The sequence below is a fragment of the Phalacrocorax carbo genome, chromosome 6 (genome assembly GCF_963921805.1).
Source record: "Phalacrocorax carbo chromosome 6, bPhaCar2.1, whole genome shotgun sequence".
In the NCBI taxonomy this organism is placed as follows: Eukaryota; Metazoa; Chordata; class Aves; order Suliformes; family Phalacrocoracidae; genus Phalacrocorax; species Phalacrocorax carbo.
This window is the reverse complement of record NC_087518.1, coordinates 57,490,206-57,503,360: the sequence shown is the minus strand read 5'-3', so window position 1 is coordinate 57,503,360 and position 13,155 is coordinate 57,490,206. Positions and strand designations below refer to the sequence as shown.

At 38.1% G+C, this 13,155-nt stretch overlaps 1 protein-coding gene across 2 annotated transcripts in view; it reads right to left on the bottom strand.

The window, feature by feature from the left end:
• Positions 1–13,155, bottom strand: part of ZNF326 (zinc finger protein 326) — a 29,299-nt gene that overhangs the window by 15,794 nt on the left and 350 nt on the right. Inside the window, exons 2-5 of one of the 2 annotated variants that reach the window (XM_064455472.1) lie at positions 12,764–12,838; positions 6,530–6,656; positions 4,053–4,458; positions 1,128–1,326 (exon numbers count right to left, since the gene is read on the bottom strand). In XM_064455472.1, the coding sequence (XP_064311542.1) occupies positions 1,128–1,326; positions 4,053–4,458; positions 6,530–6,656; positions 12,764–12,838 (807 nt within the window). The remainder of the gene's footprint in view (positions 1–1,127; positions 1,327–4,052; positions 4,459–6,529; positions 6,657–12,763; positions 12,839–13,155) is intronic. The other variant, XM_064455473.1, reaches the window with a different exon arrangement.

Below are 13,155 nucleotides of genomic sequence, written 5' to 3'. Positions count from 1 at the left end.
ATATAGCTGAATGTGCATTTTACAGACCCGTGTCATCACCACGAAGCTGGTGAGTCCAGCAATAATGTTACATAAACAGAAGGCAGAGGCATGTGCTCTATACACCCAGTACCTGAATTTTTTACAGTATTCTTCAAGCTAAAGGGAACAGCTTTGTAATACACAGTAATGTAACTAGAATTACAGAATCAAAAATAAATTTTCATATGGAAGTTTCTACCAAGTCTGTGCATTTACCTTGCAAGCTTTGAGCTAAAGTAATTTTAAACATTTCTCAGGTATGATTTGAAACCAAGCTAAATAAAACACTGCAGATCCAAATGACTGAGGAAATTACAAGCACAAAAAACTAAAATATGACTGCTGTACATGCCACTCATAATATTTAACTTAAGTTTACATTCCCTCAAAGTAATTTATTCAAACCTCATTAGTGATTTTTTTTCCTCCAGCTTTGCCTGCAATATCAGAGTTATTACAGTTGTAGGACATCTTTAGGGAAACTAAACAATCCAAGCGCCACCAATACTTTGCAGTGTATACTTCCAGTTTATCTATCATATTTCCAGTTCTTCTCTTCAGTACTGCATTTCATTTACAAGAAGGAGCGATCTCTCTCTGCCTTTCATAAAGTACTCTGTAACAGTTTTCACCATTTTCTCACTTCGCTTCCCCTTCCCTCTCCTTTTCACCCACACCTTACGCCTTTATTTCACCTGCACTGCACTCCTTTATGTCCATCAAAGTATTTGGACAGCAGGACCCAGGCTCGTGCAAGGGCACATTTTAGTATTTGTCAGGCACTGTCCCTTAGGGCAACCTGAGGCCTAAAATTATTTTCAGTGGTGAAAATTTGCCTCCAGGAAGTATCATTATAAAGTCTGAGAGAAACGGTCTTCAGCAGTACATATTTAAACACATCAAAATACTAAATTTCATTCAGCAAATTATCTTTTCAGTCGAAGAGTAAACTCAAAATGTGTTGTGGAGTACTTCAAAGGTAGAAAATGAAGAATTGCGAAACAGCACATACAGCCCTCTTTCTGAATATTAAAACTAAATAATGCTTAATGAATTAAAAAAAAATCAGTAATTTTAACTTCAGAATTTTGGCACTTGTTACTTACTAGGTGATTTTTTCTGGCTCAACTTCAAAATAGGTTTTGTCATTTTGGGTTTCTTGATAAATGTCCCACCAGGTTTGTTATATGGCTGTGGTATCATTTTTCTTTTTATCCCTCTTGCAGCAACTGCTGCAGGACTGGGTTTGTTATGATAGTCAACAACAATTCCAGGTCTGTGCATTCCTCCAAAGTCTCCCATATGCTGAAAATTTGTGAAAGCAAGAAAAAGGTATTAGTATATGAAATCAATAGAAATAAAACAATTACTTGGTACAATTAAATGTGAACTAAGTAAAATCTGCATTCTAGAGCAAAATGCAGGGGAAATTTAAGCTTCCAGATTGATGCCATGTTGGGCAATGGCTTTGTGGGTGTTTGTCCAGTAGAATGAATATGTATGTATAAACTGTGTTTCTGCTTATTCAGAACCATTGTCCAGACAATAAACATGTCTATCAGAGCTCATATCTCAGCCTAACGTCTTGGCTCCTCTCTTCAGATTCTCTAGATGATTAATGACTTCTCCCTCTGGGGAAAAAACCAAGGGCTAACCAGTCCAGTTTGACACTTCAGTCAGCAGTCATTTAAGAGAAAAAAAGAAAAAAAAAAAGCAGCTTTTTTTTTTTTAAATGCCAAATGATTAGCAGTGATTTGAAAACTTAGTAAAGAAGGTTGTCCAGTGTGGAACAGTGATTAACTGAAGGATGCTCATTCTTTCCTCTACTCATCTTCCCACTGAATTCAATAAATTCAGAATTTAAAAGCTGGGCCTGAAGGGAGCGATACAAAAACATGGCAGCAATAGGAATGAAAACTCAGTTGAAAGACTAGACCTTTCTATTATTTCTAAAATGCTGCAGTCATTTGTGGACACTCGTTCATGAAAGTTACCTCTCTGAAGGCACAGAACACGTGAGTAATCTGAAGTGGGAGAATTTAGGTAGCTGCAGTATTTTCAAAAGCGCTAACATACTTATTAATATTAATTGAATTATTTGATTAATAAAGGGCAGAAGAGAGCCCACTGACTGGATGGGTGACTTGGATAAGCAGAAATATTTGTATTGCCATGAGAAGAGAATTAGTATTATGCTACCAAAGTTAAAAGAACATAAATAACTTCAACATACTTTGTGAAAAATATTACTTTTAAGCAAATTTTAAATGACAGACAGAATGTACCAAAACAGGCACTTTTCTTAATCAGAAGTCCATGCACAAGATCTTCATGTTAATTTATTTAGTTGAGATAGTTACAGATCTACCTAGCATGTACATTTACACTGTACACACAAATTTTACGTGAAGTACGCACTTGGATAATTTCAAGTACTTTTTTGTTTTAAACAGACAGTCTATCTATTAAAGGTGCAATGCATTTTACATATGGTAAGTAGTTTAGCCTTTACATTCTCCTTCATTACATAACAGACTAAAAAAAGATAAATTTCAAAAGCAAAACAAAAAAAGAAATAAAGCTACTTGGTTGTAACTCTGCACAAAACTTTCAGATCCAAATGCGTTCTGAAAGAATGGCATCCAAGCTGAGGAACCTAACGCTTTCAGCTTCACAAGCGGCAAACCATAAAGATTAGAATCTATTTCTCATACCATGCTATATGCCAGCTAGCAGCCATGTGCAAATCTGAGCTAAAATTTGAATATGGCAACTATAGTACTCAAGAATGCTGTAAAGCAGACTTTCTGGAACAAAACCACCACACAATTAGGCATTTAAAAGACCCCAGTAAAAAATAATCTTCCTCTACACTTCAAGCTACAAACAAGTTGTATGGTTTAGTATTAAAGAATTGCTTCCCAAAGAAATATGGCACGCTTAAGAATTTTAAAAGATAAGTTACACCTAGAGGCACAGGCAGAGAAGTGTTCACTGAACTCTTAGCACTTAAAAAAACATAATCAGAACTGGGATTATAAAACCAAGATAAAGGGACACCATCAACTCAAAGTTAGTACTTCTGTCGGGATTTTTTTTTTTTTTTTTAAGTCTTTTGTTGTGGGGTTTTTTTTTTCCTCTCTCCTAGCTCATTTAACATTAAGCATTACTTCTCCAAACTGTGATCCACTATTTTGTGTACAGCTAATCTTGCCGTTTCTTGGACAGTTTTTACATCCTACACTGGAAAGGCGTCCACTGAGAAGACGTTAGAACATATAAGTCTTCAAAACAAAGTGAATACAAGTAACAGGACTAGGCATACTCTCTGGATATTGAAGTCAATTCTGTGAAAGGATGTTATTTCAAGTTGATGATGCTCCTTTAACCATGCTTTAATTTTGAAAAAGAATCACTGTAGCTGCTGACCACCCACCTTTGCCATTTCCTCCCCATCACCCTTCCAATACACAAGTCAGAGTAAGAATTAAGTTTAAAAGACGACTTGATGTTCCATAAAGCATGTGTTCAACATATTAAACAATTAGCTGAACTTCTACCTTTACAGGAAACACAGACTACTCTAGCATTCACAACCTGGGTATTATTTTTTGCTTATACATTGCACCTTTAACCTACTCAAAACTTCAAAAGACTTTGAATTAACTTTTACAATGTTCAAGAATTTCCCCACCAGCAGCAAAGATGCTAGCGTTTACAAGGAAAAATGGAAGTCCTTTTAATCCCTTTTAGACCAAACCCACTACTTTTATCTTCACCTTTCAAACAAAAGGAGAGATTTAACAAACCTTATCAACTAGTCTTCTATTACTCATTACTTTCAACAGAAAGAGGGACTGGGTTCTACTTGAAGACAGCTTCAAGGGGGTAAACAACATTGTCAACCATGATAGTTTGCTTGGACAAAAAACCCACACTGTACCGAACAGTGCATTCATTTTAAAGCAGTGGTCTTGAAAGGGTTTAAAAGAGTGTCTAGTGAAAAGAATCTGAAAAGATTCTGTACTTACTCCTCGGCCTCGGCCTCTGCCTGTTGATGGTCCTCCAAAAGCATCATAGTTTCTGCTTCCAAATCCACTTTCAGGATAAGCAGGCGTTCCTCTCCCCCGAGAGCCTACAGGTGCAGGCTTCATATGGGGTGAAGAAAAACTGCTGTAGGAAGAGTAACTCTCTCTTCCTCTGTCCTCCATAAACCCAGGCCTCAATTTTGAACGGGAGTAAGGTGCTTCCCAGCTAGACCCGCCCTGGTTTCTACCTCCGAAAGAGTCAAGGCTATTCCGGTAGGAGTTGTCAAATCGACCACCATAACTACCTCCGAAGCGGCTTTGTTCGGGTTCATTATAACCATAGCCAGATCTGTACAGATCTCGCCCACCCAGAGAAGACCCGGAGTCGTAAGACTCATAAGGTCCAAACCTGGAAAAGTTGCACAGTGAGGAGAAAAAAAAGTAAGCTTACTAATGTTATACATTTCAAAAGACAAGTTATCAGTTGACATTTATCAACTAAAATCAATTTATTACTATACTGGTCCGTACAGTTGTGTTATTGTTTAATCTTGATTAGGGCTGGGCAAATCACACTATGACCAGATAGAAAGCTATCTGAGTCATTTTTGCTACTAACAATTCTAAAGTTCAGTAGGCCTGAACTTTCTTTACTTATAATTTTCAGCAACATTTATTTACTAAAACATTATTAGAGCCCAGCCCTAGTCTCACAAAAATAATCACCTGCAGACATTCATAGGCTAGTCAAACTCTCCTTTCTTCAAAATCATGCCCTCATATTCTAACAGTTAAACAGCATTTAAAAGGTGGCTTTAGTTCTGAATTGAGGAAAGAAAGAAAAAAAAAATCTTTTTTGTAGTGGTACAGTTGTGAGTCTTAAACACCCCACAGTTCTACTTTTAAAGGAAAAATACATGTGCTCTTCCACTCATATCTGTACTTTTTTGACATTTTCTGCCCCGTAAAATTCAGTCTCCCGATCAGAGTTCATGATCTTCAGTGTATTCATCTTGCACTTGCAGACCATTAAGTCTAGCAACTCAGGATTTTGAAAGTCTACCCAATGCATGCACAGTGGACACAAAAACAGTCCTTGGAATTTCAGAGTAGAGTAACAAGGAACTGAAATCTTTAGTTATCTACCAAGAGTTTGCTTTGCCTGGAGGGGGAGGGTCAGGATGGAAATCATCAGTATTCGTAACCACTTGGAAGGGAAACACATTAGTGTCCCTGCCAGGTTATAACAGGGTAATTCAGCAGGAGTTGGGAAAGACAACCCCTTGACTGATAAAATATAAACTAGGACAGACTCAAATTATTAACTGTATCTACAGTAAACTGAATGCCTTCATTTTAAAATATGTTCGTCTCAGAAGACCCCAAGCTACACAGAAAATGCACTATCTACAGAAAGAGCCCATGCACAATATTAACGTTACATGGCAAGAGACATTTCGGTGTTCAAGTAGTCATTCAACCTCAATCATATGCAGATTACTATATGGTAGGTACAGCTCATTCCTGAATCTCTGCTCAGACTTTTAAGTCAATCTTAATGTTCATCATTAAACAAATTATACTTAACTAAAATGTTTAACAGAACCGTGCAGCAAAACACAACACTTCTCCAGCCTCCCTGCTTAGCACTGTCCTTGCCCAGTGGCACCACAGTGACTACAGACAAGAGTCATACAGTAGTCTGGCTGCGGCCAGACAAGAATTCAAGGGCACACACAAGAAAACCATCAGATTATCTAAGTTTTCTTCACGTTTTATTTCCTCCAAGATAGAATCGCTACTCTGAAAAGCATGCTTCTTTGAATACGATATTAAGACCTAAATCAAATCAGCTGCTCCCTACTGTTTTTGTCTGAAAGAGCAACAGTAATAGTATCCTAGCATTAAATACACAACTTTAAGACCACTGCATCAGAATTTTTCTTTTTAGACCAATCCATCTTACAAAGCAGCCCAGAACATGCACGCAGTTTTGAGTGTAATCAGTACCTGCCAATGAAATAATCTGGACATGACTTTAAGATTCAATACCAAGATCAATTGAGCACTGCACATTCAAGCCAAAGAACACATACCCTAAATGTTCCTTGAAAACGGAATGTTGATAGATTCAATCTAAGGCACTAAACCAGTTAGGTCTAGTCTGCTAGGTCAGAAATGGTATGTCAGGCCAATCAGCTACAAATTGCCAGCCATTACTGAAAAATAAAACTTTTTTCATTTTCATTCAAAGACGCATTGTTTCACTGTCACTTTTCCACAAAAATGCTGATTATTACAAGAATCTAGCTCTTACAGTTTAGTATTTGCTAGTATTTATCAAACAGGAAGACTCAGAACGGAAGTGTTTATACAAAATCATAACAACATGCCTCAGGAACACTTAAGTTAGAAGACAGAATGATTTAAACTTAAATTGGATTTGATCAATTCTTGGGACAACTGAAGGATTATTTTACCTGTTACCACCACCACCACCTCCTCCGCCTCCACCTCCATGACTCTCCATCCCATAGGATTGGTTAAGGTAAGAGTCCATGGATCGTGGGCCACCATAGCCTCCATGCCCATAATCACGGTCCATGTCTAAAAAAAGAGCAGAAAAATGTTTATAAAGAAAGCAAGCATGAAGTCTTATTAAGTAACCTAGTTTAAATTCTTAAGTAAAAAACTTTACTCTGCCACAGTGCTTACAAATAAAATACAAAACTGCCAGTTGCAAACCAATTTTGACACTGTGCTTAGGGAAGCCATGTGTCTTGGTCATTATCTGCGCACCTCTTAACTGAAATCCAGTTCATATTTTTTCTCAGTAGTGGATAACTCAGAATTACTGTTCCATCAGCTGGAATTCGGACGCAAGTTAAGAGAATTAAATGCAGAAGCCCAATGTAGAATATGTCAGAAGTTAGTGGAGAATTAAGACCACTTCCCTCCCTTTAATAATACACACAGCTCACAGGCATCTGCCTTCTCTATCCAACACTACAAGAAGCCTTCACTCACATTGACAGAGACCTTGGGTCAAGGTTACAAGCTGTCATGCTGCAGTGCAGACTCTGTCTATAGGCTACAGTCAAACGAAAGAATTTTCTCCAACCTAGCACAAAAACCTACCCAAACGAGCACCGAGTTGCAGTTCACTAACTGCACTAAGATGTTGGTATTTCATAGCTGAACTGAAGTCATTTCCTGACAACTTTATATCTTGTAACAAAGTCTGGCAAAAGAACCAACTTCTTCCTCAATATTGGAAGTCCTATGTAAAAGTACTGGTTAAATAACCACTCATAAATTCAAAGCACTAAAACGGTGTCATAGATCTGCATAACAAGTATGATCCACTGTCCTCCTGTAGCATACACAATTCGCACTTCACTGGCATTCTGGAGACCAAAACTTTTGGATAACACACAGAAAGCCTGGCAAGTCAAGCCTCACAGAAAAGGTAATGCAGAGAAGGAAAACACAGTGAACACAGGAAAGATAAAAATATAACCACACAAAGACTTGTCCGCTCTAACAAGTGAGTGTATTTTATACATTTTGAAATCGCCAAGTTTAAGCCATTGACTTTTCCAGAAGATAACAGGGCAATAAGCTCACTTGAAGTCATAAGAAGTTTTCGTTTTTAAAGAAACATTGCCTAGAGAATTACTTATAATTGCATGAAAGTAGCTGTAGTGATGAAAAGTATATATATACACTATTTCCTGTTTGTACCTGCTTCTTGTTCGCACCAGGCAACCATCGTAACCTACTTTCTTATATCTGTCAACAAGAATTCTGCAAATAGTATTGAGCTGACTGTATCGCTTTTACACAGATGTTCTTAGCATGCCTGAATACAGACTCCAACAAATGAAGATCTCCTGCTAATTTTTTTCTTCTAATAATCATAGGTACTTTCTAAAAAATTAAAGATTATACTTTTGAAACAAAAAAAAAAAACTTTGAACACAGAAGTCACTCTACACCTTTCCATATTCCGAATATACAATAAGATTCTGCAGCAAAGCACAAGAAAAAGCTTTTCAAAATACTAATCATGTAGCACTACGCAGCATCAACTTAAACCGCAAAGTTACTCTTTAAAGAGATGGCTGACCCTTCTAATAGAAGCATCTATTAGTCCTTTCTGGTGTGACTGAATGACCTACCACCTAATCCAGTAGAATACCCTCAAGACTGCCTACATAGAGGTAGCAGGCCAGTATAAGGAGTAAGTTAGTCAATAAAATGAACTCAGTTTCACAGAAATTAAGGTTAGATGATCCCATGGTCAATCTCAGATCCAAGGTTTTAAATCTAATCCAAAGACACTGACATTCTGAAAACTGAAATACCTGACCTGAAAGCACCCAATAACTTACTTCGTTTCACCTATTCGTTGCTCCCTATTACCTACAGGCCCTGAGATGGCACAAAAGTAATTAGGTTAAGAGTTTAAGGGTTGAATCAAGTCATTCAACAAGGAAGAACACAACATACTGTCAAGATCCCTGCCACTGCAGTCCGATTCTACTACAGGGTAGTAGGTAGTGATCCACATGCCAGAAGTTCACTACTGTGAAAAACACATGAGTTCTTAAAGAAAAAAAAAAAATGGATCGAAGCATAGTTTTGAAATCAATTATTAGTCTCAAATCTTCAGCATGAAAGCAAATACTAAAAATACGTTTCACAATCACAGGTTAACTTCCGACATCCACTTTTGCTCAACACTCTCCTTACTCATCAGCGGCTCATGTTAGATAACATCAACAGTCTTGCCATAGAGCTATGTCAGTCCCTAAATCCTCAAGTCACTGGCTCTAGGACATCACCTCCTCCTCCCTAACAGTGAACAACTAATTCATCCTTTCCAGACTTACTACCCTGCATTCACCTGCATTATAAAACACTCACATTTGAAAAGGTTTAACAGACGATACACAAAAGGTACAAAGAAGTGAAGAGGGATTATCACCTTGCATTATTTTCTACTACAAGAAACTGGAGGTAACAAGCTAAAAAATTAATTGGATCCTTTTTCACAAAACAGATACTTAAGTCCTGGAACTGCTCTGTGAAAAGTAGTTACTAAAAATTTACATGGATTTAAGAAAGAAATGGGATAAATCCGCTGACAAGAAATTCAAAGGATGTTGAACACAAGACTATGTCTCTGGTTCAGAAAGTCCCCAAGCTGCAAACCAGTGAAGGCATATAAATGTACTGAAGGAGTACTTGTATTATTCCTTCCACGTTGCCAAATGGACAGTGACAGACAGGATATTGGTGAGATCTTATGATCAGCTTCTAACTACTCCATGAAGTGTCCCACATTGCTGAGCAGTCAACCTATCATTCCAGCCACTGGCCTCCCGGTTCAGCCATTGTGTCAGCTGCAAACTTCGCCAAAGATTTGTAGATTTTACACTTCATGCCCAGAGCCTGACAAAGATACTGCATTCAAATTAGTAAGTGCAGTATCTTTTCAGGCATTAAACTTCTCTTTATCCTGAAAATCTGTTCTTCAGATAGGCTTTATCCTAAAAAGGGGGAAAACATACAAGAACACAAGAAGTTGGGTGAACCAAAATAAAAGGATTTCGATTTTTTCATGTAGTAGCTGAATAATAATCACTTGTACAGCTTTAATTATTACAATCTCAAAGTAAATAGCCTATTAGCTGACAAACCTCACAATCACAGACATCAAAATCCATTTGCACTGGCCTCTTTCACACTTTTGATTCTTCTTCTACTAACTAAAGCAAGACAGATGGACATGGAGCATTAGAAAAAGCTGCATCCACACAGAAGAATTTCCTCTGCCTGTAGCCTGCTCCCTGTTCACTGTTACGTTACCTCTGGCTGTCACCACCGATGAAGATACGCAGAAGTTTGCCCGTCTGTGCGAACTATTTAGACCAAATGTGAAATTGTTTCACACGCTAAGAGAACATGTGCTAAAGCACTAGAGAAAAAGCACCAGGAATTGTACTGCAGTGTCTCACACTGAAAATTCGGAAGTGTAGTACTTCATTTAAGTCTAAATAGTAACTGTTTATCAATGAAGCCTTTGAAGAAATATTGTATCTGTGTATCTATGAATACTAGAGTGAAAAAGAGAAGAAAAAAGTGGCAGCTCATATTTGCTCCTAAAGTTTAAAAATGAAAGAGTAAATCTCCAAACTGATGAAGTCACTGACCAAGTATCTGAAACAAAGAGTTTGCTGAAGGAATAAATCAGGTTTTGGTATCTGCAGCCTCTTGCATAAATATGGTGTGGATAAATGAGCTGTTGAACTAAAGTACAGAAACAGAATTGCGAAGAACAATCTCACTTTTCATTTCTAGATCATGCTTAAAGTCTACTGGGGTAGGGCAGAGGGGAAGAGAGTTATGTCAAAGGGGAAAAAATATTACTTCTAATAAATAAGAATGGGACACTAAAAGACAAGTTCAATTTACAAATGAAAATGTTCGTGTATTCCTTCAGATTAAAACACAAGAACAAAGAAAAGCCTATCTGGTGGAGAAACCATTTAAAATAGCTGCAAAATAAATCTCAACAGCCAGCAAAGAAAAAAATCAAATTTTCTTAGGGAAAAAAGTAGGAAGTTAAACACGTAGGAGGTAAGACTCAGAATCCCTTGTTACAAAGGAGTCCATTCAAAAGAAAAAGCTTAAGATCAGAGAACATTGAAGTCATTCACAGAACAAAGAAACAAATTCGTTTTCTATAGTGTTCTCCATGTGGAGTACATGAAAAGGCTACGAAGATTAGAAAGGCGAACAATCTTGCAGTAATAAATAATAAATCAAAAAATAAACTTCAATAAAATAAAAATAACCTTTAAACAATAAAAAGCCCCCAGAAGCACTAGCTTGAAACAGGCTAAATTCCCCTATATTTTAAATGCATAATGACTACAGCAAGCTTAAGGATCCATTGTGCCATAGTAAGCAACATTTTTTCCAGGCACGCTACATTTTTTGTAACACCATGCCTGCTTTAAGATCACAACTTTGTTATTAGATACAGAAGTTTTAAGACATCAAGTCCCATCCAACCACATTGATGAATTTTAGGAATAGCAGCAAAAGCCATTTCCCCTTCCAGATTAAAAGCACAATGGTTACAGTAATCAAAATATTAACATGAATAGTTAATATTTCTGTTAATAATATTAACAGAATTTATTCTACAGGGCATGTCATCTCTGTCTCAAGCCAAGTCATCAGCAAGGGACAATGGCAGCATTACAGCGGTCATCAGCCATCCAGTGAGAAGCGCTTCACACTGGCTAAAAGTTTCCAGCAGGAGGAACCTTGCCAAGAACTCAAATGAAAACTAGGCAAAGACGAAAACTCTCAGCATCCATCCTCTATTGCCATCTACTGGACCCCTACAAAATAGCCTTTAGCCCACTATACAGAATCGGGGTAAGCAAAGCTTTATGCATGCCTTACCGACGTACATACAATGCATAAACACTGACATTACATGTTTCAAACTGCATACATGACAGTTAAACTTGTTTAATAATTATGAATAATGGAAAGCTTAATTATCACAATGAGAACTATTATTGAAGAGGTATATGAAAGGAACAATCTAATTGTACAACATACATTTGATTGAATCCAGGCTTATCCTATGGGAAGTAACCACTTTAATACTACTGTCATCAGATCTCAGAAAAGCAGGTTCTGTTAATGGCTACAGTGAATATTCCAATAAAGATAATTAAACTGCCACTCAAGAATTTTTTCTACTAAAAATCTAAAGGACATTTAATTAGGAGTTAATACAGAAGATTAAAAAACAGGGCCACAGCTTTCATTTCTATATTTTACTATGAAGAAAGATAAATACAAAATAACATAATCGGCAAAAAAGGTAAGACTCAAGGAATGTATCATTTAAATTATCATCCTGCAATCAAAGATGCATCTGTAATCCAACATGTTACTTCCATGTAACAGCCAGCAAGAGTATCAAGAGATCAACAGCAAACGTTTATTTGATGGCATCTGTAAGTGAAGCTTAGATACAGTTCAGTAAAGTTTTCATAATAACATCCTTTTAGTATTTGCTTGCATGCTGGCAAGAGATGTCAAATCATTCCTTGAGTCTTACTAAACTTGTAACCTTAATCATCTTACAAAAATATGGGCATTATTTTGTGTTGTATCTATGTGGTATTTTTGATAGCGTAAAAACAAGAGCTAGCTTTTGCTGTATCACATTTACTTTATATGCTCTCTAAATTTCTTCCCAAACTTAAACTTAAAAAAAAAAAAAATCAAGCAGTTGCAGGTTCTGCTTTTTCCATGTCTGCATAAAAAGGGGAAACATCCTCCTTCTTTTCAATAGCAGTAGCAAGAATCAAATACAGCAGTCCATAAGAAAGCAAAATACTGATTTATGTAAAAAAGCATGACTATAAAAGTTTGTATTCCCCCCCCATCCCCACTCCTCGATCTCACAGTTTTGATTTGGAACGTGCAGGAGTTCATGTCGACATGCCCAAGATGAAAATCAAGTCTCACTCCCAGCCAGTTATAACTCCTCCAGAAAACAACATGTGCAGTCAAACCATGTTACGTACTTTTAATAACCCGTTTGTTTTTTGCTTTTGCCAACACTGACTGTTCAGCCCCAACGCTTTTTACAGGTTAGACGTATTTATAGCTCATACCTGAGACTGACCCACTGGGCATGTTCACACCACAATGCATGGGGGTATCTGGGAATCTCCAATCTCTGTCTTCAGCTGGAGAGGATGGGTCAGTGAGAATGACTTAGTGCTTAGCAAGAGCTGGAGGGGAGAGACAGGGAGCCGCAAAGCGAGGCGGCTCTCTCTCCTGTCGGATCTCCAGTCTCCTGACACGACCCCCTCACGGAGCTCGCCCCGAGCTCCCCCCGGCCCTGCCCGCGCCGCCCCCGCCCGCCGCCTCCCCCTCGCCCCCCGCTCGCCCCGCTCGCCCCAGGGCGCCTCGCCCCGCCGAGGGCCGCCCCCTCCCGCACCGCCCTCCCGCCCGCGCCGCCCCCCGGGAGGGCCCTCCTCCCGCGCAGCCCTCCCGCCGCCGC